The sequence below is a fragment of the Elgaria multicarinata genome, chromosome 8 (genome assembly GCF_023053635.1).
Source record: "Elgaria multicarinata webbii isolate HBS135686 ecotype San Diego chromosome 8, rElgMul1.1.pri, whole genome shotgun sequence".
Taxonomy (NCBI): Eukaryota; Metazoa; Chordata; class Lepidosauria; order Squamata; family Anguidae; genus Elgaria; species Elgaria multicarinata.
Window position 1 is genome coordinate 107685486 of NC_086178.1, and position 27853 is coordinate 107713338.

A 27853-nucleotide genomic window follows, 5' to 3' on the forward strand; every position below is an offset into this window, starting at 1 on the left:
TTCAGATGCTAGCCCACCACAAAGCATCATCAGCAGGGCCTTCACAATGCTAGCTCTTATTCTCTGTAATCCCTTTTATATTACAGATAGCAGTAAAGTTCACCCAAGTTATGCTTGGGAAAAAACTTCAGGGACTTGCGAAACCTGCTTCAAAGAGAAGTGAGCTTTTAAATTCCCAGAACTTTTCTCCAGGTCAGATCAAAATCCAAACTGGCCAAATTCTCTCCTGGGTCCCCTCTCACCCAGCCCAAGAAGGGCTCCTACCAGTCACCCCTCCACTCCCAGAACACAATGCCACCTCTCCCTTACCTTTTAACAGCTGATAGGCACAAGGCAGCAGTCTTTGGGAGAACTACATCCCCCATGAGCCAGCCAGCTCGGTCACCCGGCATGTTGGTATTCAATACATGGAATGTGAGGGAAGAAAGAAGAGGGGAAAGCCTTCTCTCTCTCCACTGCCACTGCTCACACCACCATGACGCCTATCAGCTGTTAAAAGGGGAAGGGACAGTGTGTTTTGGAGGGGGCAGGGATGGCTTTCTGGAGGAGAGGTGGATAATTTTTCTGAGCCTCTTGGATGGGCTCTAATCCATTTTTTCACACTGGAGAGGGGAATAAAATAATTAACAAATCTATGTGAGCCAGGTTTCGGTGAGCTCACCCATCTCCACCTTCCTAAGGAGGCCTGTCCCACTTAGTTTTTGGAGGCAAGATCTTTCTGTAGAGAAAAGCTTTGGGCAAGAGGGCAAGTGATATGTATATCATGGAGTTAATTTTGTGGAGTGCGAATTGGGATTCATATCCCTTTGCCAAATAAACACATTATATTGGATGTTGAAGGATAATGCCACCCCCACCCCATTCCCAACTTTGCCCCACTCGATCTGAAGTCTGAAAGAGTTTTGCTTATTCAAAGGCTTACAGCATGACTGGGGAAACTCCAGGGCACAGGCTACATCTGGGCTATCAGGTCTCCCCAACTGGCCTGCGAAGGCTCCCAGAGGGGCCCCGCCCTAAAGCCCCTCCCCGAAGTCCCACTCCATCAGAGAAGGCAGAAGCAGTGGGAGAGCAGTTCCCAACTGAGCCGCAGCCTCAAAGACCACTCCTTAAGGCCACAGCTCAGCCTGGTGGGTGTGTCTGGGAATGGGGTATGAGCGGATGCACAGATGGGGTCCATGTAGCACGCAGGGAGGCCCCATGCCAGCACTGGTGTGGCCCTGCCTACTTTGGCTGTGCCCCACCCACTGCTGACATGCACACTCCAAAGTGTTTGCCTTGAGCTCACTCAGCCCTTGGACAGAAAAAAGTTCTCCAACCCTGGTCTATTGTCTGTGTAATCAACATTAGCAGGAGCTACTGTTTGCTAAGGAGTGATTGTTCTTGCAGAAGGCGTTGTGAAGAAACCAAAAGTTTTCCTTGTGAACTGATGGTATACTACATCAAATAACAATGTAAAACTATATTCTTCTCCTAAAACTTATATTTCAATTAATTAACTAGTAGATGACTTTTCTACCCCATCCTCAAGTTAATATGTTGATCAGCAGGAAGTGCTGTTCAGGCTTTGTGCTTCAAAGCATGTCATTTATGTTGGTTTCTTGGAAGCTCATGTATGTAATTTTAATGTGAAATCTGGAAGTTGATCCATGTATTCCAAACCAGGATGTAAACTGGTGACAGAAATATGGGAAATTGGACACTGCATTCCTCTGCATTGTTGTGTTTTGAATAAAACTGACCAAGCTTATTTGAACCCCCAGGAATCTCTGCCTGAATGCTTGTTGACATGTGTGTCCTTTCATAAGGGAAGAATTTTAACAGGTGTGAGTTGGGCAGCCTGATAGACCCTGGACTTCCTTTCCAACAAATGTTGCAACATCAAATTTGCATGGTCTTTTGAAGATATGCACAGAAGTAGCTCCTATTATTTGTCAGCAATCTGGGACTATCCAAAATATTTGGATATTTTCTGGCTCTATTAACACTATTCCACTCTTTCCAAATTCAAACTAAATGTAGCTGTTTTCATGATCTGCTATTTATAGATGTTTGCAAGTGACTCTGGGATTTTCTAATCCTGCGTTTGTTTCTCCCTCTAGGCAGACAAGCTGGGAGAATTGCAGAGTAGAAGAGTCAAGGCCTCTTCACACATTGTTTATGTGTACACTTAAAAATTCAAAAGGCTAATGTGACAAATAAAAAACAGAAAACATGTTTTCATACAGATACACAGTGGCAAATCCTGGTTTATTGCTATGTAGGAACAGCGAAATGTCCCTAAGAGCCAGTTAATCTAGGTGATCCTGAAATCCTGAATATATTGTTACAGACGAAGAGCTAAAGTTGCAGTTTATGTATCTTGATTTGACTGGGTGGGCCAACAGCTAGGGAGATTAGCAGATTGTATCATGTCATATTAAATCACTGGTTTAATAAATCTGGAATTCATGATCCTAAATTGAATTTTGTTTGCTGATAGGGTAATTCGATTCTTTGCACAGCACAAACAGCTCTGGAACAGATATTCTGAGTGCATGAAAAAAGTGATCCGTCATCTCTCGAAACATTTCCCAGGATGCTTTCTGGTATGGACCCCAACTGTATAGTTGAATCTCTAGTTGAACCCTACGATCAAAAATGGCACAAGATATTTTTGTTCCCAAGGCACAACATGTAAATGCTGCCAAGCACTATATTAAAAATATAATAATAGGCTAAATAATTAAGAGTTTTCTGCCCTTGAATGGTGTCTCAAAATCTCCCAACTGTTGCAGCCTGCCTGATCCGGCCCACAGTCCATCAACCAAGTTTTGACCTTCCACCCTGATACTGGAGAGTTTTGAAAAAATTTACTGTTTTACTCTGTACAGCACCATGTACATTGATGGTGCTATATAAATAAATAATAATAATAATAATAATAATAACCACTTCAGGATCATCACTAGTGCAACTAGTGATGCACTAATTTATAGTGCAACCCTATGCACTTCTACTCAGAAATAAGTTCCTCTGAGTTTAATAGGAAATAAAGCAAGTGTGAATACATCTTAGATTAGAAATTGAACTCTGGGACAATTTAGCTGCTTTAAAATTTGGTAGCGTAAAACCAAAGTCTTGAAAAGGACCACTGAAAAAGGTAAAAGAATCCATGGAAACCGAGAGCTGGAGTGTTAGGCCTGGTGGAACTTTTCTCAAACCAAAACACTCATTTCTTTCTGTATAACCAAACCACAGGATCAGCAGCAGGAAGCCCAATGTACTTACACAACAGCATGCTGTGACAGTAATTTGAATTGTGTTTCTTCCTGGCTGGCAGACGTGCTTTAGGTGCAGGGGTTTATGAGACGTCTTGTTGTCACCACGTTCAATGGTAAGCGGAGTTGCATTGACACTGACTTGGACTGATGCTGGCCAATTGGTGTTCATCTGTCTGTCTTCATGGTGATAGCACTTGAACTGTAGCTCCAAGTCTGACCTGTTATAATGCAAGGCATATGTTTGGGTTGGCATAAGAAGCTGCTTTTTATACCACCCAGATAAATGCAGATTTCCCCCTTGTTTTGATAACGGTTTTTCCTGTCCCCTTAACTTCAATTTGTGCAACACGATTCTGATTTAAATTGTCTGTCAAATAAATGCATGATACAAATCTTATCTGTGAAAGCCATTTACACAAAGGAGAATGTGATGCATCGGAATAGTTCCCACATAGCTGCAAAAGTTGTGAGGGTAATAATAATATCAATACATTACAGTTCCATAAGACTTTTCATATGGATAACCTCAAAGTGTTTTATGCAAAGGTGAGCTTCGAAGGTGCTGGAATGACTCAGAAGAGGGGGGGGGAAAGGTGCAGTCAGGAAGCCATCAAGAATTAGGGTTTAAGGAAGTAAAATATGTTAACATAATCAAAGAGTAAACAGACAGTGTCATCCCGTACCAGGGTTCTCCTGCCTAAGTCACATCTTCTGTTTTCCACACAACAACACTAGGAGGCTGCTAGTCAGACAAAGAACTGATCCATAGTAAATGCTCTCCAGAAAATTCAGTTGATGATCCTCTCCTTGATTGCTACTTTATTGTGTATTGTGTCTATTGTGTGGAAACCCAGCCATTTAAACATGCACGTGCCATTCACAGTTGATAGTTCTGTGTGTGGTATGACCTTTAAACTTTTTGCACCTGCTTCAAAAAACTAAAGTGTGAATTAGCTCTGAAAAAGATGGTAAACACAAGTTAACCTGTTGTTAACTGATCGTATCAACACCCGTGGGATTCTCTATCTTTCCCTCTGTTTATAAGCAGGTAGCAGAAAAACCAAGAAGTTTAAAGATAGATGGAGTTTTGGTTTTCTCTGAATACCCCACAGTACCAGAACAAACCAAGATAAATGTCAGAAGCTGTCAGGAAGAGCTGGCTCCTACAGAATTTGTAAAGTGTTAGGCTAAAGTCCATAACTCTGCTACTTCCAAACTGTGTGCTGCAACAGAACTGTTAGCATTGCCATTTGAAGTATATTCATTAAATAATTAAAGCAGCCATCCCCAGCCTGGTGCCCTCCAGACATTTTGGACTACAACTCCCAGAATTCTTGACCATTGGCCACACTGGCTGGGGCTAATGGAGTTTAAGTCCAAAACATTTGGAGGGGACCAGGTTGGGTTGAATTAAAGATTCTGATCAACTCACAGTGCCCACCCATTAGAAAAAGCTGCCTTCTGCACCTCTGCATGATTAACTGTTCTGGACTTGCCTCCTTCCAATCAATCTTAGCAGAGGGTGGGTAATTCTCCAATATCTCCAAGCAATGTATGTTGGATCACTTGGTCACTGGGATATACTGAGTAAACCGTTTTAGAGTAAATTCTAAAAAATCAATCGGGTGTAAAAAGTGAAGCGCACCAGCTATTTTAATTCAGAACCATATGTGCCTCAGCTATCGGATGTTGTGTGTAGCTGATTTGGCTAACCTTTCAAGTCTTGTAAGGTAAATGCCATGTAATGCATTAAGGGCCTAGCACCATAAATGTCTCATAACCATGACAGAAAAACGGCCATACGATTCATTTGTATTTGATTAGGCACTTTATTGCATTATGTCTAACTCAAACGGGCATACAAATCAAAAAGAACTTCATACCTGCCAATTTCAGAATTCAAATAAGGGAGAATTTTAATCTCCACTCCTATCGTTACTACCCAACTCATGAAGAAAATAAAGCCAAACCACACAATGTGATTATATTACTACTTGCATTATTTTATGTCATATTCCCAAATGTATCCTAAAGGCAAAAAGCAATAAGATCGCCCATATTGTCATGCTTTAAGACTTAAATAGGCTTCAGAGCTATTTAGCAACTCAGATGCAATAAAGTATGTGAGCCCTGCTTACAAGACAAGACTACTCTGAACTAGCAGTTTCTGCAAAGCTTTTTAAATGTCCAAGGTAAGAGTCTGTTTATAAAATTCAGAGATGCCTTGTCTTGCTAATAGCCTCTCCCATAAGAGGATGTTGGGCAAGTTTTGAGGTGCAAAGAGCTGGCTTCTTTGGGAGCCTCTGTTTTAAGGTGCTCCAGAAACCTGGAAGTGGTGGTTACCAGAGGTTCTGCGCACCCTCTGCCTTTCCCAGTGCCTATGTCTCATAGGTAGAGTGTTAATATTCATGTCTGAAAAATGATCAAATTGATTTTTCATTTACATAGAAAAGCTGCTTCTAACTCAATGACCACGTTCAGACATCATACTAAACCTTAGCTTAATAGGACTAGAATGAGGCACATCAAGCTTTAAGTTCACATGCTCCTCCTCACTCCTCTGCTGGCATGGCTGTAACAAGGAGATCAGCAAAGTTTGCTTCTGATTTCAATTAACCACAGTTAGGTGTGTGAATTCAAACTTAAACTCTTGTTAATGTTAACTATGGTTTGTTTAGAAGACAGCTTCAGAAACCCATGATTATATTCAGATTATTTAATATTCTCAAAGTTATTCTTTAAAATAAATTATTTACTTCTTTTTTAAAATCAGATTCACGTCCTCATTTGCAGCCAATCCTTAACCAAGGCTGAGATATTCAGACATAACGTTTAACCATGGTTAAGGAAAACAAGCTCTGGTTTAAGAATTATGCAGCACAGTGAGGCTGCTGCCTCAGATGTTACATGCAGTATCTCCAGTGTTGAAGTAAGATTCAACTACTAATCTGGTTTATTTCTGTAAATGGAATGGGGAGAGGCACCATCTTCTCCTTTGCCTCAGGCTGCAGGACGTCTAGGCTCAGCCACAATGTCTGCATAGGGCCTCTTCATCTTCTACTTTTAGTAAAGGTTAAAAGCAGCAAGAAAGAACTCTGGCAACGGAAGAAGCAGTGCTGCTTTCATAGTGTAAAGACTGCTCCCATAAACTGTACATTTTAAGGAGTTTTTAAGGGTTCGTTATATTGAAGTATTTAAAAATAATTTAAATAGAAGCCTTTAGCTTCAGGGTTCTGTGCTGTATTCTTTAAAGCTGCAAGCATTAAGAAACAGCCCCACGCTTCAGTGCAGCTCTCTAAATCTACAAAACGAGTCTGCACAATCCCAGTGGTGATTACTTATTAATAGGCGTCAGCAAATAACTACACTGGCTCCCTCTATTGTGGTTACTCCAAGATAATGAAAGGCAAGCCAGCTATAAGGACCTCAAATTTAGGGCATTAACTCTTGGACATGACCCACTGAAACTGTCATTACTTTCAAATTAAAGGAGACAAGGGTTCACATCTAATTCATTAATGTCCCAAGCCTGATGTCATAACACTTGGGGCTAAATCACATAGACATTCGCCCCCGTGGGTTGGTGCAGATAAAATATAACCCGCTTTTTAACTATGATTAAGGCAGTGTTCCAAAGTGCTGCTGCTAAGCATTGTAAACCCACATGGAAGTCTCGTCTACCATTGCCTCCACCAAATGATGCCCTCTGATAAGGGTGATGCCCCTCCTCTTCTTTTGTTGCCACACAGGGATGGCAGTGTATCCTGTACACATAGCCCCTGGGCCCCACCATGTATTTGGCTCTCAGGTAACATATGTAAAATCCATAGCTGCCTTGAGTGGGGGTCACTGGAGAGCCAAAAGCATATTGTGGCTTCTTCACAGGAAGAAATTTCAAAAAGATATCAGCCATGCAGTGATTATATAAAAAGCAAAGAAGAGGTAGTTGAATAGGGACAACAGGAAGATAAGTGTCTATCTGAAGATGTGGCTCACTGGTTTAACTATTCCACAAATATCACAGAAAAGTATATCAGAGTAAGGTTAGGAAAGCACTCTCACCAGGAGCAGCTGGTCTGTGACTGCCAGAGATTTAATTCGTCAAAACCTGCTGGGACTCCTGTAAGGGCTGGTTCCCAGCCCTCTCTCTGGCCCATTTACACCTGGCCTGCGGAAATAAAGCCTTGCCTGACCCCTAGCTACAGCTAAAGGTAATTAGAGGGTGCCACTCCAATTGATGGATATTAGAGGAAGAATACTTCTGTACCTTCTGATGAGAGAAGGATGACCTGCATGGGAGCTTTGGGGGAAGGCCGTTCAGGTGAGAGCTACTGCTTTGAGTATTCCTTTGGCATGGGCTATGTGGATGGCTGAGGGGCCTGAAGATGTGAGATGTCTTCTGCTGCTCTTCTGTTGATTGAGATTAATGCACCCGTGCTTTCTGATGCTTTATTGTAATGCTTCTGCTTTAATAGGTTTTGATTAATCAATTTAAACTAACACATTTTGATATTGATTTACTTTTTGCAGCTAATATTTTAGTTAGTCGGTTATTTATGGGTTAGTTGGTTAATAGTTTGTTAGGTAAAAGTATATATTTTTGTGAAGAATGTTCCCATTAATGGAGGCTTTTTGTTTTTTGGTATTAGAGAAATCTAATTGGTGGAATGTCGTTTGGCTAATGCAGTTATAAATGTTATGATTTATTACATATAAAATTATGAGCAGTATTTGATTTGGCACTAGTGCTAATGTAAATTATGTTGCACTAGCACAAAGCTAATAGCATTTGCTGATGTGACAAGTTTTCTGGGATCTTTGCTGTATTGTTATACTGATATTTTGTCTTAGGGCACAGCCTTATGGGATAGACACCAATAGGACGGAGGGCTCTGTTGTGATACACTCTGTACATTAATTTCTATGGGGAAGCAGCATCTAAATATAACAACATTTCATATTGTTGCATTCCTATATAATTCATGTGTAATTAGAGAACTGTAAAGATCAGGCCCGGTCTCCCTGGTGTGTATCCCGAATCATGCTCGGAGCCTGAATAAAAAGAAGCAGATCAGCCAGGACAGGAAGTGGGGAAGGAAATTCCTCCAGGAGCTTTTTGAACAGCAGGTCAAGGCTCAGAGATCATCTTCCGCTCCTCACTCTCTCTTGGAATTTAGTCTTTGTCGGAGGGGGAGGGAACATCGAAATTGACAGATACCAGAGTCTGCCCCAGGGTCAAGCAGGTGGAATTGAAAGGAGGCGGTGGCTAGGTACTCACTAGAAGTTGCACAACTTGAAGACCCTCCCTGAGGGAGGAATTCAATAAAAGGCTGTCGGGCACAGCAGGACACTTTCTGTTTAGTTGTGCGTTGTTAGGCTAGTTAACCTTATTGGATAGCTCCTAATATCCACAGTCCCTTCAGGTGTAAAGAGATGTCTATTTACTACATAAACCTTTGTGGATTGCACAGCAGTCCTCTTTATTTACTCATATCTCGGCGAGAGGGCTTGAAATCATAACAGCCTTCCCACAATAATAAGGCAGCACCCCTGTGCAACTTCCGCGGCCAAGTTAAGACCATCCTATTTTCTCATGCTTTTTAGTTTTTTAACAACTGAATTTTGATAGGCTGGCCCTCTTTGTTTTTAAGTAATTTCTTGTTTCCTTTGTGAAATGTTTTAAGCTTTTTAAAAAAATTCTACAAAAAGCAGGTAATACATTTTATAAATAAATAATTTGACCCAACAAAGTGTTCCATGGCACCTGAAAGAAAAATTTACTGTGTTATAAGATTTTGCCAGCCAGGGCCCACTTCATCAGATGCATTTGACAAAGTGGGCTCTAGGTAATGAATGCTTACGCCACAATATATTTGACTTTGTGTCACAGGCCTTGTGGTTGTTTTTTGCTATGTCTAGCTAAAATGGCCATCCCTCTGGAATACATTAATCTGATACAAACTTTTTAATGTTTAGGTTTTTTTTTTTTTATCTGCACTAGGCAGAAGCACTAATTGCCATGCTAAAACCTGGCGCCCCTTGCTGTGGGCCCTGGGAGGGCAAAGGCACCTGTTCTTGTTAAGGCTGGTGGCTTGTCCTCATTAAAACAGCTGTTCACGGCAGCATCTGAAGTTGTTTCACTTGAGTGTGTTTCTGAGCTCCACTAGCTAGCTGGGTTAAAAGTTAGCTTGATTATTTCTCAGGAACTGGTCCATTCACTTTTCCTGAACTTTTGGTTTTCCTCTGAGCAGCACTTTCTTTTGCAACATAGCGAGAAATGCTGTTTCTCATCATGCTCTGTACCAAAGCATAACTTCCATCACCTTATGAGTAAGTGACCTATGTTCAAGCAAGGGCCATGCTCAAAATATCTGCCTAAGGATGGTTTATCAATGATCAACCTTCTTATCTCTTGCTTTTCTCTGGTCTCAGAGCAGCTCTACACCATTATTACACTGCCATATCCTTGCCTCAAACATGCAAATGTGAACGACATCCCTTGGCAACTCTCCAAGTTCTCAGGCTGAGCCCTTTCCCTGCCCTGCTACCTGAGACGCTTTAACTAGAGGTGCCAACGACCTCCCACATTTGTGTACATGTGCCTGTAAGTCCTGGCTGGGCTTCCCAAAGTGTGTGGGCAGCTGTTTTGAGATGCATGCCTGATTTTCCCCTCAAGAGTAGAGCTTTTCTGAGACATCCACATGCCTAGTATTTGGATTCGTGGGCATTGTGCTTAATACCATACTTCATCGATTGTAAGACGCACACCAATTTCAGTACCACCAACAGAAAAAAAAAAAACCTAAGACACCCGCGATTCTAAGACACACCCCATTTTAAGAGATGTTTATATGGGGGGAAAAGTGCATCTTAGAATCGAAGAAATAGGGTAGTATTGTTGTGCTTAATAATATTGTGTTATCATTTATAAATTTCATGACTTTAATCTTAATACAGCACATGTATTGTTTTAATGGTGTTCTACGCTACCTGTGAAGGCTAAGTTCTGTGTGTGTCTGTGTCAACGAGTGAGCTACTGTCAAATCTTTGCACAAGAGAACAAAGCACAACTTTATACTAGCAGAAACTATTGCCAAAAGACGTGTTACACTGGAAATTAATAGTAATACTAATGATTAATATAGCTGCTGTAGCAGAAACAACTAGAAGCCCAAAGCTTCCTTTTAAAGATTCAAGATTCTCTTGAATCTTCTCTGCTCTGTTGCTTCTCTTCCTGTTACCCAAAAGATGGTAGCAAAGGGTCAGAGCCAAGACTTTTTCAAAGATTGCCTTGTCATGTGTTCCTGAACCTTTAAACTAATACAGTCTGGATTTCCGAATGTGGTCATACTTTCCGAGGCAAAGTATATTACAGCCTACCCAACCACATGCAACCGAAGAAAGGGAAAAAAACCCACACATCTTGCCTGCCATTTTGTTCCCAACCCTGTAAGGTCTCCCCATGCAGCTTCGCGAACCTACCTCCACATTAGCGTCTGATGGACAGTGGGCCGTAGGTGAAAGACGTGGTTGCTGACCGCCAAGTTGTGTTCCAACCGGAAGGGTTCTAATACGACCCCATCTCTCACAGGGAACGTCAGGCGCAGTTCATCATTATGGTTGGCTGGGATCGAAGAGGGAGAGAAAGCGTGAACTTTCCCTTTAGCATCTGCAGTGCGATAACAACGCATATATTTATACTGGACAATATCACACGGCTCACTGATCATTTGCTGGGTTGATTTTATGGCCTAAACTGGCATTACTCTTTCCATCTTCTATGCAAGTGGTGAGATCCAGCTCACACACATGATCCCTGCCCCTCTTTTACTCCTGTGATCACACCTGTAATTCTCAAGTTGGGAGGCCCTACAATGTGTTCATCACATCTGCATTTGTTCACTACATCTGTATTCCATCCATCCTCCAAGGAGCTCACAATGGTGTACATGATTCCTCCCCCACTCCCCACCCTCAACACACATTTTATCTTCACAACAAGCCTGTGAGGTAGATCAGGCTGAGATACTGGCCAGAAGTCACCCAGTGGGTGTTGTGGATGAGAAATGATTTGAACTAGATCTCCCCAGGCCTAGTCCAGTGGGTAGTGCCACGACACAGGCTCTGAACACCAGGCCTGGCCGCAGCTACTCCCTGCTCAAGCCAAGCACCACCGCTTGATACGCCTGAGGCAAGGGATAAAAACTACCTTTCTCCAAACCATGTGGAGAAACGGGTTAAATGGAGAAGGATTTCAATAAATAAAATAAAACACTGAGTTATATGTGCTGAGGTGAATTATTGTCAAGAGTGGGTGCTAAATGTGTAAACTTCAGATGATAAATGCCAAACAGACACGTGGGATTTTTGTGGTAGTTAAAAACAAAATAATTAAAATTTATTTTTAAAAGTTCACAAGCTTTGTTTCAAAATAAAACATTTAAAAACCTTTTTGAAACCTTTCATCCAATCCTTTCACTCATTCACATACACTCTTTCCTTTCTCTCACACGATCACTCTTGAGCTTTCTTTATTATCTGTATTGATTAATATACATCAACTATGTGCATACCACTCTCTACCCTGAACCTCAAATTTCCCAGAACGTAAGTACTCTAAACACAGAGAGCACCAAAGACTCTAAGAGTACCTAAAAAGTCCCCCTCAATCCCCTCAGTCCTTCCCTCCTCCCCCTCCCCAGACTTTCTAACTCCGCCCACTCAGGCCAACATTCTAAACTCACCACAGACTTACAAACTGCAGACATACATTTGGGAACTGACTTGTGGGGTGTAACGCCACAGATAGCCATGACACCACACTGACTGCCAGATCCCAATTTCTAAGATGTTGAACCTGCTTTTGGAGGGACAGGGGAAGAAGTAAGCCCATGGGCCTCCAAGCGTTTGATAGAGAGAATTGCACTGCCATCCTATAGGTTTTCTTTAGAATCCTAAGAATTCCTGCTTTTATTTTAAATAACAAAACTAGCTTTGTAGCCCATGTAATTCTACAGGTAGGCTGAGGAATTCTAGAGATGTGTGAATATGCAGTAACGGTTATCAATAAAAAACTTACCCAGTAAAGATTTTGCAGCTGGTGTAGAATGGAGCTGCTGACGGGGGTATCCTTTCAACAGCATGTTACGCTCTTGCTAAAATAATTGCACTGAATGCCAAGAAGCTACCAGGCCGAGTTTAAGGTTTTATTGTTGACCTATGAAGTCCTATACAACTTGGGACCAAGTTATCTTAGGGATTGCCTTACCCCTTATGTCCCTGCCTAGTCTTTGTGATTCTCAAAAGGAGCACTTTTGATGGTGCTGCATAGTGTGGATTACTAGTAAGAGAGTGTTTAGTGTTGCAGCACCTGCAGCCCATCCAGTGAACATCAGACAGGTGTCTATACTTTTGACTTTTTGACCTCTTCTTAAGAATGTCCTCTTTACATAGGGTTTCTCTGAGGTATAACCCAGCCTAGGGTGACAATTTGAAAAGGAGGGCAGGGTGTGGCGTTACACCCCACAAGTCAATTCCAAATGTATGTCTGCAGTTTATAAGTCTGTAGTTTTGGGAATGTTGGCCTGAGTGGGCGGAGTTAGAATGTCTTGGGAGGGGGGAGGAGTGATATATAAGGGAATGACTGAGGGGATTGAGAAAACTTTTCAGGGGGACTTGTTAGGTACTCTTAAGAGTCTGTAGTGCTCTCTGTGTTTATGGTACTTAAGTTCTGGGAAATTTGAGAGTCAGTGTAGTGAGTGGTGTCTTTAGAGTGTAGTGTGCACGTAGTGGATGTATATTAATCAATACTGAGAATAAAGAAAGTTCAAGAGTGATTGTGTGAGAAAAAGGAAAGCGCGAATGTGAGAGTGACAGGATTGTATGGAAGGTTTCAAAAAGGTTTTTAAATGTTGTTATTTGAAACAAAGCTTGTGAACTTTTAAAAATAAATTTTGATTGTTTCTTTTTTAAACTACCACAAAAATCCCACGTGTCTGTTTGGCATTTATCATCTTAAGTTTACACATTTAACACCCACTCTGACAATCATTCACCTAAGCAGATATAACTCACAGTGCATTATTATATATATATTAAAAATCCTTCTCCATTTTAACCCCTTTCTCCACATAGTTTGGAGGAAGGTGGGTTTTATCCCTTGCCTCAGGCGTATCAAGCGGTAGTGCTTGGCTTGAGCAGGGAGTAGCCTCGGCCGGGTCTGGTGTTCAGAGCCTGTGTCGTGGCACAGGGCTCTTGCATCTTTAACAGTTGCATAGAAAAGGTAATTTCAGCAGGTGTCATTTGTATATATGGAGAACCTGGTGAAATTCCCTCTTCATCACCACAGTTAAAGCTGCAGGAGCTATGCTAGAGTGACCAGATTTAAAAGAGGGCAGGGCACCTGCAGCTTTAACTGTTGTGAGGAAGAGGGAATTTCACCAGGTTCCCCATATATACAAATGACACCTGCTGAAATTTCCTTTTCTATGCAACTGTTAAAGATACAGGAGCCCTGTCCTCCTTTCCATATAGTCACCCTAACCCAGCCAGTTACACTTATAGTTTTGTTATTATAGTAGAAAGATCACTCTGTTTTATTTTAGCACTGAAGTTGTTGCTATGATCACTGATTTGATCATTTTGTTGGGAAGCAGCATGTAAAACAAATACTTCAAGAATATAAAGAAGAAGAAGATTTAAAGGCCTATTCGGATGTTACATTCCAGGCAGGATGGCCTGTGGATGGAGATCACACAATTCCCTCAGCAGCAGAAATGAACAACAAAGATTCCAGTTATTGGAATGTGGAATCTCCCAAGGTCATGGGAGAGGGGTCCTGTGCTAACATAAACATGTGGTTATTTACTACTCCCTATGGTGAGGGGAGTGGGAATAGGTAATTGTGAGCCTTGCCCACTCATGATTTCATGGGCACAAAAATAAAAAAGAGCCTAAATGTTCTGCTTAAAGAAAGCAAAGAAAGGGATATATTTAGAAGTGTAAAATCAACTATCCTTTTTTCCAATCCTGTACATTGTCGATAATTTTCCTATACAATACGCACTTTCAGCCTAATTCTATCTACTTTTACTCAGAAACGTCCCACTGATTTCAGTTAGATTTACTTTCAGATCATAGTGTTTCTGCTTCCCCCTACTTTGTATACCTTTCATAAGGATGCCGGTCACTTCATATATCAACGGGCAAACAACGTTTCTTTCTAGAATGTAGCAATCAAGCTGGTATTTATCAAGCATAATTTCTGCGGTATGCAATTTGCAGACAGGTGAAAGCAGGGTCGGGAAAGGACTTTATGGATGCCTCATTTGCTACTTACTTGGAGGTGGCGGTAAAGCATTGATATTTGGCTTAATGTCAGGCGGGAATGGCGGTTTGACATCCTGATTAGGGGACAGGTATGGAGGAATATTGCTCCCTGGAGTCATAGGTGGTGTGGGGTTTCCTGGAACAGGTGAGTGAGGGTAATTTGCCACAGGAACAGGCCTTGATGGCTGTAAAATGTAATTGCAATTGGGGGGAAAAAAGAAAATAAATTATTGAAGTGTCCTGACACTGTAGAATATGGGCTAAAAATCCAGGAAAACAGAGTGGAGAAGTGTTAACACATTCAGCAATGACACAGGGTAGTCCTGTACAACTTGTGATACACAAGCCAAATCCAGCCCACAAGCCATTCACACCAGCCTGCCCAACTAGGTACTTGAGAAATATCCTGGTTTTGCTGCCTATTTCGGAATGCTTGAGACCAGGTACGGAGAACCGCTGGCATTGGCGTGGATGCGGCACACAACACATCCCCGCTCAGCCCCACGGCGTCTTCTCTTCAGGCTCCACCCCTTTAATATTTCCCTCATTTCCCAATCTTGTGTCCCAGTGGCTTGCAATGCTTCCCCCGCTTTCCTAAACTGTGTGTGTGTGTGTGTGTGTGTGAGAGAGAGAGAATATGCTCTGTTAGAAGATACTGTCTCAAGGCACCATGTGTGCCTTGAAGCAGCAGCCTCTAAAGCTTACCCCCTTTCTCACTGGAAGAGCAAGAGGTGGGGGGGGGAGGAGCCTGCTCCGTCGGGAACTGCCACCTCATGGGGCCTTCTCCCAAAGCTGCCCACCCGCCACACCTTCTGAGAGAAAAGGCAAAGCAGTTCCCTCTAGGAACTGCTACTTCAAGGCATGTGGGTGTGAATGGATGGATGATGAGTGTGTGTGTGTGTGTGTGTGTGTGTGTGAGAGAGAGAGAGAGAGAGGCCTTTGCTAGACCAGCGTTTATCCCGGGGTGAACCCCGGGATTGTCCCTGTGCATCCAGATGACAGGTGAGAAGGCGTCTTCAACCCTCCCTGGGCACCACTTTTAGCCCGATATTTTTCACGGTCTTGGGCTGAACCCGAGAAGACTGTGAGCATGTGGTGCCTCTAACAAGCGGTTTTCTCGACTCCTTGCAATTACTTGCGAGGATCCGGGAGCCGCGGAAGGGGTGCAGCGCTTCCCAGGAGCACTAGCCCATCGAGGCCAGGGAGGGAGATGGCGGACGGGGGGGAGGGAACTTTATTTTTTTTAAAAAAGTACCTTTGCGCAGGAGCGCTCCTGCGCATCCAGTCCCTCCTGAAAACAAACAAAAAAATGGCGGGCGCGTGTAGACTAAGGCAAGATCTGCGATATTTGCATCGCAGGATCTTCCCTGGTCAGGCCTGGATTTACAGATAGGTCTAGCAAAGGCCAAAGAGAGAGACAAAGAGGGGCAGCTCTTAAGATTAGCAACACTCCAAACTCTTGATCTCGTAATAATCGTAAATGCATTCTTCAGATTCTCAAGAGAACAAAAGAGAGAGAGAGAGGAGGCCCTCCCCTCCCCTCCCCCACTGTCGGCATGCAGCCCCCAGTGAATTGCCCTTGAAGTAGTGCAGCTTTAGCGGAAAAAGGATTCCCCACTTTAGGCAGGGCACCTTCTGTTGGAGTGAATTGTGTTTCTTGGTCACCTTAGAATGTGACAAAGAGATGAACAAGTAACTTTTTGACCATCGCTTACTACAATGTTTTACAGTCTGAATTGAATGGATATATAATTCTTCTTTCAGAATGGGGACATGAACTCCCACTAATTAATAAGAGATGGAGATCAATGAAGGATTGTTCTCACCTTGTAATACTGTCCCATGTTGACTGTTGGGGGTGGATATTGCCCCGAGCTTTGCTGGCTTGGCATTCTTTGTCCAGGGTAGTTGGGAGATGTAAGGGGTCTTGGAGGGTTGGGAGCTGGATACTGACCGGGCTGGGATGGAAACTGGCTATTTGGTCCATACTGCTGGTTTCCATAATTTGGCTATTTTGTAAAAGAGGCAAAACACACACACACAGATTTCAAATTGTACCTCTAGTAAAACACTTTGGATGATTACATGTACTGAAATTCAAACAAATAGTCACAGCAACATTTTCTGCCTTCAGTGTACTTTGGTCAACATTTCCAAATACTGTGTGGTAAGTAAAACCTAAAATGAATTGTTTAATTGCCAAGCTATTCTGGATGCTAGTGAGTCCCATCAGTCCGATCTGAGTGATCAGGTCAAGGAAGTGATGTTTCTGAGAACAAATAAACACGTACAGCTTAAAAGAAACATTAATTTACAAAACTAGGTCACAATCCAGCCACGTTTAGTTGTTTGAAGCCCCATTTATATCCATGGGAGAGATTGAAAACATCCTTAAATCTCTCCCACTGAAGTCAATGGGACTTAAAAGCACTTAACTTTGACATGAAATTTCCCCATTATAAATAATTACACATAATCAACTAACCGGCAATTGCACATTTCACAACATTACAAACACACTGACTTTCAGGAAAAGGTGATGTGGAAAACATGCAAACTTTAAAAGCAGAGCACATTTAGTAGACCTAAAGCGCACTGGGTATTAACCATTATTCTAAGCTTTGGGGACAGAAATAACCCAAGAGATTCCCAACATGGACCGTGTGCCAGTCTCTGTTTTTGAATTCAACTTATTTTGAACATTTCAAATTCACTGCTGCTCATAATAGAATCACTGCTCAAATTCCTCATCTTCTCGCATTAAAGGGCGATGAGAAGAGCTATTTTCAGGTATCCCATTTTCCCCGCCCCACATGTTACATTTCAAGGGCTGAAGGCATACACAGGCCATGTGTGGGTTTCTGCAGATTGTCAGTCACCCATGTTACAACACACATAATCTGCACAATTTGCAAAAAGCAGTGCAGCTGCTCACCTCTCCTGGATACGGCCTCTTCATGCCCTGCATAGGCAAAGACTGGGGACGTGGGCCAGGGTAGGCTTGCTGCGGCATCCTTTGCCCATGGTTGAAGGGACTCATCCCAGGAGGCCTGGGCTGGTTCATGCCCATAGGTGGCCCACTCATATTGGAAGGCGTCATGCCTGCTCCCATGGTGGCGGGGTTCATGCTGCCCGGCATGGAAGCAGGGCCACGAGGGCCAGGCTGGTTCATGAACTGGCTGTTATAAGCCTGAGTTGGACCCATCTGGAAAGAGGAACAAACCTTCAACAGAAGAAAAAAAAAGAATAAAATGCGACATGCATTTAATACGGGAGGGGGAGCTGAGCTGATGGGAGTCAGAAATATGTCGCATTTTCAAATAAGCAGCCCGTGCAGTTCCCCCACCCCGCTCTTTTTTAAAAAAAATTTTTTAAAATTATAACTGGAATTCCAAAAGTGACTAAAAAGTAGGCAACGGTTAAGGATTTTCTGAGAGCTGTAAATTCTTCTGTTAAATGAGTGTTTCCCATTGAACTGCACAATAGTTGTCCATAGTAACGTAGATGTGAGCTCACACTGAATTACTGCAGAACAAATGAAAAGGCAGAGGAAGGCAACTGCTACGTATGGCGGGGTTTGCCAAGAGGTTTAAAAAGTGGCAATGTGACCTTTTTGAGAGGGGGGGGGGAGCAAAGGGATGGGGTAGAATTGTGAGAATAGCAAGAGTTTATGTGCAGTGAAAGAAATCATGAACTCTATTGATCTCAAGAGCCGAGTTCATACTGAACTTAATGGAGCCATGATTTTATCCAAGGAAGGAGCAGGACTTTTACGGCCGTAGCCCTGAGGTTACAGAACAAGCTCTTAGAGGATTTTCATCAATTTACAATCCTCCCTGTATTGTGGTGAGGCAAGGTAAGGCCTACTTGTTTTACAGAGCTTTGGGGTGGTAAAAGTTGGGCTTGCTGAATGGCTGAACTACTCAATTACGGGAGCCTGGACACTTTAAATTAACACTGAAATGTAGCTCCTCCATGTTTCTTGGCTCTCATTGCTCCTTTACAGTTGCTTGGTCGCAATGTTACAGTGTCAGCAGCAGCCACAACTGGCAGAAACTTTGACCTACACCATTCTTAAAGACAAATCTGTCAGGGTGTAGACCCTAAATCAATGCTCCCTTGGCCAGTTTCTGGCCCTCCAAATCATCTTTGCCTGTCCAGTTAGTTCTTGCCAATAGTCCCAGCTTCAGTTAAAGCCCGTGTGGTGTAGTGGTTAGAGTGTCGGACTTGGTCTTGGGAGACACGGGGATCTAGTCTCCACTTGGACATTTTGACCTTTAAAGCCCTTTGTAGCTTGGGTACAACATTCCTTGAGGAACACTTTTCTCCACATGTGGCTGCCTATATATTAAGATCCTCTCCGAAGATCCGTCTCTAGGTGTCCCTGCTGTTTGGTGTGTGTTAAGTAGTTGTAGGAATCATAGAATCATAGAATAGTAGAGTTGGAAGGGGCCTATAAGGCCATTGAGTCCAACCCCCCCCCCTCCCGCTCAATCCAGAAATCCAATTTAAAGCATCTCTGACAGATGGTTGTCCAGCTGCCTCTTGAATGCCTCTAGTGTGGGAGAGCCCTCAACTTCCCTAGGGTCCCTCTTAGTGCTGGTGCCCAAGTTGTAGAACACGCTGCCTAGGGAGGCTCATTGTCCACCTACTATGACGTGATTTTGGTACCAGCCAAAGACCTTTCTATTTTCCCAGGCTTTTCATTCAACCCCACTTGATTGCTTTCATTCTCCTTTGTATTTTATTTCTGCTTACTGCTTTTACACTATTAAATTGTGTTGTTTTAAATGTTTTTGTTCTAGGGGAGCAATCCTATGGTCCCAAGGGCCTTAGATTTTTTGGATTCTTCCTCCTGAAGCCATAGACACCCTACAACTTTGGAAGAGGGGCTCTGAGATCTGTTCTCTCCCCCCGCTCCCTTGCAACTGCCATGGAAAGAACTGCGGTGCCTGCTTCCCAAGGCTGCAAAAGCAATCTCAAATAAGTTTGCAGGTCAAATAGGGGGCATCCCAGTGGGTGGAGAGAGGAGCGGAGAGGCTGGGATCCACTCTCTCCTGTGGCCTCACCACTCTTGGCCCACCTTCGGCAGTGCAACCGCTCTAGACGGGCTACAGGGAAAAAAATTAAAAGGATGGGAGGTGAAAACTGTCTTCGTTGCTCCTCCCACGCTGTTGGTAGCAGCACAACAGGGCAGAGGATATCACATAGGATTGCCCACAAAATTATTTTTATTCTAATTTTGATTCTTTGTAAGCCTTTGTCAAAATGTGTTGAATGACTGCATATAAATCCTTAAAAATCCCTTTTGTTTTCTAAGCTAATGTAGAGTTTTGCTCGAGACTTTCTTTACCTTCGGCACCTCCTTTTCTTAATTTTATGCACCCTCATTTTGTTTTCTCATGTCACGCCACAGCCTCTCACATTTTACACACTGGGGGGGGCGCACACACCATCCAGCACATGTATATTGATGCAAGAGAGCATCTGGCCCAGTCAGGAGCACCTCCATGTAGGGGATTTTTATGTGCATAGAGATATCTTTTATGCACACCTGGAGGGTGTGGCGAGTCATCTGAACTCCTCTCTTGACTCTTCGACCTTCAGAGCAATTCCTCTCTGCCACGACACAGGCTCTGAACAACAGGCCTGGCTGCGGACACTCCCTGCTCAAGCTAAGCCCCACCACTTGAGGAGCCTGAAGCGAGGGACAAACACCACCTTTCTCCAAACTGTGTGGAGAAAGAGGTTAAATTGGAAGGATTTCAGTAATATTACTATTTTATTATTATTTAAAGCATTTTTATAGCTCCGCCTCACCATTTCTGGCATCGAGGCGCTTTACAATAACATATAAAACAATTCTATTAAAACCCTCAACCTACATTAAGACAATTCCATTAAAACCCTCACCCTCAAACCATTAAAAGCCCTCAACCCCAATTTAAACCACCCCCTCCCCAAACTCTTGTGAAAATAAAAACGCCTTACAAAGGCGTTTGAAGCAATTGAGAGTGGGAGCCTGTCTAATCTCCAGGGGCACATTGTTCCATAACCGGGGGCCAGCCACTGAAAAAGCCCTGGCTCCCGCACATTAAAGCGCTGTGAATTATATGTGCTGGGTGATTTAATGTCAGAGTGAGTGTTAAATGTATATAACTGCAGATGATAAATGCCAAAGAGACACATGGGATTTTTGTGGTAGTTAAAACAAACTGGATAAAAATTTATTTTAAGGTTCACAAACTTTGTTTCAAAATGAAACTTTTCAAAACCTTTTTAAAACCTCTCATCTAATCCTTTCTTTCTTCACATACACGCTTTCCTTTCTCTCACACAATCACTCTTGAGCTTTCTTTATTATCAGTATTGTTTAATATACATCAACTGACTATGTGCACACCACACTCAAAAGACACCCTTCTATACACTGATCCTTAAACTCTCCAGAGCAATAGTACTCTACATACAGAGAGCTAAAGCGCTAAAGACTCAAAAAGTACCTAAAAGTCTCCCTCAATCCCCTCAGTCATTCCCTTATATATCACTCCTCCACCCTAAGACATTCTAACTCCACCCACTCAGGTCAACATTCTAAGCACCACAGACTTACCAATTCCAGACATACATTAGGGAACTGACTTGTGGGGTGTAACGCCACACTCTCTCCCTCACCCCAGATCATACATCTGTTTTCAGTGCCCCCCTCTGTTTTCTGAATTCCACTGACTAGCCAAAAATATTATGAAGGTCAATGAAGGAAATCTAAAAAACTAGTTAGTAAAGGTGAAGTAATCAAAGCTATTAAGACATTTTAATGAAATAAAGCCTATGATCCTGATCAATTGGCAGCTAGCTATTATAAAACTTTTATTGACATTTGAATGGACCCCTTAAAGATGCAATGAATAAGATTTTGTGAACAAAAACAATACTTCAAACATTTATTTATTCATTTGATTTATACCCAGACTTCCTCACACAAAGCCCAGGGCAACAATGATGCAAGAGATTGGATCCAGATTTAGTCATCCTTGGAGTAGATCCATTGAAATCAATGGGTTTTAAGTTAGACACGAGTAATTTAAGTCCAATTTATTTCAATGGGTCTACTCTAAGGATGACTAAATATGTATCCAAGCAAATGATAAGTGATTCCTATATCTGATAAAGATTTATCATAAGTAAAATCACATGGGCCTATTTTACTGTTAAATCTTGATTATGAAATATTTACATCTATATTGACAAAATAATTGAACAACTTTGTACATAACTATATCCATCAAAATCAAGCTGATTTTTTATAATGAACAGCTCAAATATAACATTAGAAAAATGTTAGGTTTAATTAATCATATTAAGATGTTAGATACAGAATCTCTGATGATGACACTTGGAGCACAGAAAGCCTTTGACAATTTAGAATGGTTACTCCTAGTAGAAACTATAATGATCTGGATCAAAGCTATCTATAAAAATACTTAAAGCAAAACTCATAGTTAATGGACAGTTATCTGAGATATTTTACTTATGTAAAGGAAAGAGTTAAGGATGCTATTTATTAGTTCTCTTATTTTTCATTCATTTGGAACAATCAGGAACTATAATCAGAGTAAATAACAATGAAAAATAAATTAATATTAAAGGAAGAAAACACAAAATCAGCCTGTTTGGTGATGGTATTGCATTAACAATCACAGATCCAGTTAACTCTATTTGAGAATTAGAAAAAGTGTTAATTATCATCTACTTGCAACACTTAAACTTAAACTCTGCTTCCATTAACTTTGATTGTGCTATTACTTTGGTATGGAACATTCTCCCCACTGATGATGGAACACTCTCCCTGGTGCCAACAATATTATTTTTTCAGCACCAGGATAAGACTGTCTTCAACTCCCAAGCATTTGATGAGGCATTTATGTCAACGGTTTTTATCAGGTTCAGTATTTTATCATAACTGTTTTAGCTATTTATTTAATTTCAATTTTGTATGTTAATGATTTTATACGATGCTTTTATTATTTGTATTTGTGGTTTGTAATTTTTGTGAACAACCCAGAGAGCTTTGGCTATTGAGCAGTAAAGAAATAAATGAAATAGTAAAGAAATCTATGGTCCAGTTAGCTTCATCTTCATCTATGGCAATATACCAGTGGCTTTGAAATGACCTTGTTGGTGCATATCGCTTAAATAGTTTCCAGGAAAGCACAGACGATACTTCTGTTTATGTATGTGACTGCAGCTGAACAGGAAGAAATGCCTCTGCTTCTCTTATAGCTTAGGTGGTTGTGCCTTAGACCAAAGGAGGAGTAAAGGCCTGAGACTGACTTACAGGATAAAATAAATCTTCAAGGCTGAGAAAATATAGTTCTGAAGAGTAGACAATGACTCTAGGTCACCCATCAATATACATTAAAATCTATCTGTCCCATAATCTAGGCATGAACGTTTTATTTCTCAGGCTTCTCTTCCAACCATCTAAAAGAGTCTAGCACTTAAGGCACAGAAGGTGGTGGCTTCTTTTCACTAGAGAAGGAGGGCTTCTTGTGTTTCCAAGGATATCAGGTGCTCAGCTAGGACGCTGCAAAAGCAGTGCCTTTCCTTGGTTTGGTAGAGGTTCAGCAACTAGAAGCTGGCTGAGCTGTGTGGTAAAGAGAGGTAATCTGCAGGAATGTTTCACCCATATGAACCTTCCAGTTCCTTGAGATCTGCTAGGGAGACCTTGCTTCATTCCTTGTGTGATAAAAAATCTTGTGGGGCTTAGAACAGGGTTTTCTCCGTGGTGGCCCTGTAGTTCTACACCAGCTGCCCAGAGAGCCCCACTAAGCATCCTCACTACGAGAAGTCTGGTGGTTTTCTCTGGCTTTAAAAACTAATGTTACAGTGCTTCTTGCTACTTTCTGTGATTTTAATCAGTTGTGCATTCAAAATTATGGGTTTTGATCTGTTATTTATAATTTTAGTTGGGATTGACTGGAGCATCTTTTGTCTGAAAAAGGATTCATACATTTGATAAACAAAGAAAATGAACCTTTGTCTGTCAAGATACAAGGAAGTGTGAACCCAGTCTATGACTTTATAGGCCCTAATCCCCAACCCTAACTCCAACCCCACCAAACGCGAAGTATGTCTGGTTGCCTTATTCAAAAATGTTTTAAAGACACCAATATCGTATCAGGAGACATTCAAGAGCCAGCCTTCCAAACAGAAACTTAATATAAAATTCTCCAGGCTGTAAATGGAAATAAGAAAGGAATTTGAGCCTGAAGTTCTCTGAGGCAATCCCCTGCTTCTTGCTTATGCAGTCACCGTTTCTACAAAATATATATTAAGTGTGAAAAGAGCAGACACGGGATGGGTCTAGGCTTGTTTGCTTACCGGTCCATATTGGTTCATTTCCTTGTTCTGCGTTTCCTGAAGGGCTGCAACGGTGGCGGTAGCGGTAGCTGTGGCTGTAGCTGCCGCTGCTGCAACTGCAGCGGCGGCCGCGGCAGCGGCTGGCTGAGTGAAATCGGCAGGCGGCCTGGTGTGGGATGGGATCCCCATTCCTGCAGGGTTATTAGGGCCTCCTGGGTAGCTAAGGAAGGGGAATGAAATGATAAGCCATAAGTGTCTGGGCTTGCATTTGGGGCCAAAGCCAAGTCAACTCTGAGAAGATGTACAAAACGGAAGCAAGAGGATATAATATACCAATATTTGACAACGTGGTAGCTTTGATCATTAGAGTTTACGGAATGTCAGCATGCATTCACACATTTTTTTTAAAAAAAAACTTTACAGAAAATTGTTATTTCATACTTTCCTGGTCATGCATAGTACTACTCTAATTCACCACATCTCATTCTAAGTGACGATCGCTTGCTAAATTCCCCCAACCCCACTACCTACCCCCAGCAACTTTACACTTGCTCTTCACATACTTGCTAAATTCCCAAGCACTTTGATCATTTTTGCTTTGTTTTATGAATGCACGAAGGTCCCCTGAAGAATTTTGCAAGGGATTCCTCTTACCTTTTTGCTGGTCACACAGCTCCTGAAACGCACTGGCTCCAGCAAAATTCACCCCATCACCATGGCTACTGGTGCCACGGCAGAGGGGAGAGCCTCCACTACACCTCTGTTGGAGCAGGGCGCTGCTCAGGCTCACTAGGTTTGGTCTGAGTTCTGGGCAGAGCGGCACACAGTGAGGCCATCGTAAATCTGCGTAAGCTTCCAGGAACTCAGCCAGGATTTAGTGAGCGGGTTCTAGTCCACCAGATTATTTCCTGATGTCTAACGTATTTGTGTGTGTGTGTGTGTGATGGCAAAACAACAGCGCAGGCCTGGGTTGTTTCTGAAGTATATAAGGCCAGTATGTGTCACGTGAAATTTGAATGCATTTAAATTCCCATGATGATGTAATTCTCCCTAAAGCAAGCACAGTATTAAAGCCACCAGACTGCAGAGCCTCAGATTCAATAATGTTCAAAGTTCATTCTCCCATGCAAAGCAGTAGCATTACATCTATCAATATCCTTCACATACTAGCTTAGCAAAACGTTAATCATGGCTAAGCCTGTGGTTTGTGTCACAATCTCAGTGTTAATTAAAACTTTATTTTAGGTATTTATTAGAGTTAATTGATTGACCTAAGTCATTTGCAAATCATTTCCAGCTACTGTAATTAATTTCCCTTTAAGTCTGGACAGGCTTATTTTATTTTTAAAGTAACTACGAAGTTTTGCTAGGCTTGGTTACTGTAATACATGGTGTGTGTGTGTGTGTGGTCTTTTCTGGGGGTGGGATAAATAGGGGGAACCCTACAATGAGCACATGATCATCAATTATACTAAAATGCAATATACTGTAATGCTCCAGTCAAATTGCAACCCTTGCTGTGGCATAATAATAAACCATGGCACTCTCTTGTTTTCTAACCATCTTACTTCGTTGTCATTCTTTTTGGTGAATGTCTTGAAGCCAAGGCCATGGTTGTTTCCTTATTAAAAGGCTGAGGAATAGTAGCTATATACCATTTGCTCTATAAGGCCAGATTTCCTGGAAATGCGGTAGACAGGACCTGATATAAGAGTGGGTGTGGGTGTTGGGTTTGCAGGCTCCTTCCCTCACCAAGGGAAGATTCATGAGTGACCAAATTGGAAAAGACCTGCATTGATTTGACGGAACCTGCTACAAAGTGAGTTTGCTCTCATGAGGTCAAGAAGAACTGACATTCGAATAAACGGATGGAATCTCCTCGGTCTGGTCCCATCCTCCTCCCCACAGTAGGGAAGGGAAAATGTGTGAATTCAGTGCTCGATCCTAGTCTTCTTCCAAATATTAACTGAACTGGGCAAGTGGCAGCAACAGTTGCTTCTGTATATATGTACATAAGCAAGGCATTCATTACACAATATGATGAACACTAGCTTTGTTGGCTTTAAGAACGGATCAGACAAATTCATGGAGGATGGATCTATCAGGGGCTAGTAGCTGAGGCAGCTAAATGCATCCTCTATGTACCGAGCCATTTTGTCACTGAATTCTGGATGTCAGGAATAAACAGCAAGTGAAAAACATTGCCATTATGCCCAGTTGTGCCCATCTGAAGAGGCATCAGCCTGGCCATTGTTGGAAAAAGAATGCAGGGAGACTTGGGTCTTAGTCTGGATCCACCAGGTAAGTTCTCATTTGCAGGTGCTGCCAAGAGTCTGCCTTGTGCAGCTCAGAAAGGCATGTGGTCCAATTAGGTGACCCAGGGCCCTGCCCTTTTAGGCCAATTTGCCCCAAACACATCCTCTCAATGCTTACTCAACCGGCTGAGAAGTGCAAGTTCTATTCCAAACAAAACAGCCTTACCTTCCCCCAAAGCCTCCACTCCCTGGGTAGTTCGGCCGCCCATACATGCCCTGTTGTATGTATGGCTGGTTGGAGCCTGCCTTGGCTGAGAACTGCTGCTGCTGGCCGGCAAACTGAGGTGAATTCATGCCAGGATTGCTAGTAGTCATCCCAGAAGCCATGGGATTTCCCGCTGGGTTCATAGGATTGTTAGCATTTGCCATGGGATTTCCCAGCACCTGATTGAGGGTAAAAGAGAGAGAGACCGACCTAATCAGTTCAGTATAAAACTCTATTTTTACGTTTAGGAACTCTGTTAAAGCTCTTTGCTCCTTCCCGTAATAGTACTTTTTATTTTTGCTAATGGATTACTGGGGCAATGCTGGGGGGTTATGTTACAATGGGGGCTAGCGGAATTGTGAGGCATGGAAGAGATGTCTGGACAAATCTAAGGATGCTGACAACTGTAGTAGAAGCACCCATTCTATTACAGGAGTCATAACTCCATGGTAGGGATACACTATGTGTGCAGAAGGCTGCACATTCAGTCCTTGCCAAATCCAGGTAAAGGTAGGGGGCTTCTGCTTTTAGAATAGAAAATACCTGGGTAGGTGGACCAACAGCCTGACTGTGTAAGGTAGCTCATATGTTCATATCCTTGTTTCTCATACTTGTTTCAGGCCTGTGCCTACCCAATGGTCTTAGAGCACTAGCTACATGCATCCTTCCATTGGCTGTCCCTAGAACAGCAGGCTAAATTTAGTCTTCCGTAGTCCATTTTCCCCCTACTAAAATCTCTGTGGTCCACTGATGTGTTTTATATTTACAAAGCAGCAATGCATGCCCAGGATTTCTCAACACGTACTTGTGTATGCAATTTAACTCAAGCACTTGAGAAGTTCCTGTGCAATCAGATCAACAGTTTCCCCAAAAATCCCAGCAACCAGCAAATGCTTTGCGGCCTGCTTGAAAATGGGCAGCAGCGTTCCACTGATGGATGGCGGGATACCACTTGCCCACGCCTGCACTAGAACATCCTGTGGTTGCCCAAGCCAACTTTCAGGCCCAAGGTATTGCTTTTCAGCTTTTTTTCCTTTTGGGACAGGTGGTATGATAGCTCTGTCTTATCTGACCTGAAAATGGTTCACAAAGAGAAAAGCCAAAAAATGATGCTTACCTGGCTCTGGGAGGTATTAGTTACACCCCATACTGTAGTGACTACTGATAGGGAGCCTGGTGGTTGATTGGTGTTTTGCTGCCAAGGAACAGAATCATAAGGGAAAGACCCATCACTGGGAAAAAAAGAAGGGTGGGGTGGAGAGACACACACATAGAAGATAAAGTCATACTTCATAATTTAAATGAGTGTTTGGGCTGAGTAGGAAGAGCAATCTTTTAACGTTTTAGTGGATTCATCCCCCAACCAACATACTAGCTTGGTG

The 27853-nt window shown here is 42.4% G+C and overlaps 1 protein-coding gene across 2 annotated transcripts in view; it reads right to left on the bottom strand.

The window, feature by feature from the left end:
* ZMIZ1 (zinc finger MIZ-type containing 1) overlaps positions 1-27853 on the bottom strand; it is a 476022-nt gene that overhangs the window by 25236 nt on the left and 422933 nt on the right. For both annotated transcript variants that reach the window (XM_063133162.1, XM_063133163.1), the window contains 8 exons: positions 27589-27703; positions 26433-26650; positions 23973-24171; positions 17524-17811; positions 16415-16597; positions 14599-14773; positions 10743-10929; positions 3268-3478 (listed from right to left, as the gene is read on the bottom strand). In XM_063133162.1, coding sequence (XP_062989232.1) covers positions 3268-3478; positions 10743-10929; positions 14599-14773; positions 16415-16597; positions 17524-17811; positions 23973-24171; positions 26433-26650; positions 27589-27703 — 1576 coding nt within the window. The remainder of the gene's footprint in view (positions 1-3267; positions 3479-10742; positions 10930-14598; positions 14774-16414; positions 16598-17523; positions 17812-23972; positions 24172-26432; positions 26651-27588; positions 27704-27853) is intronic.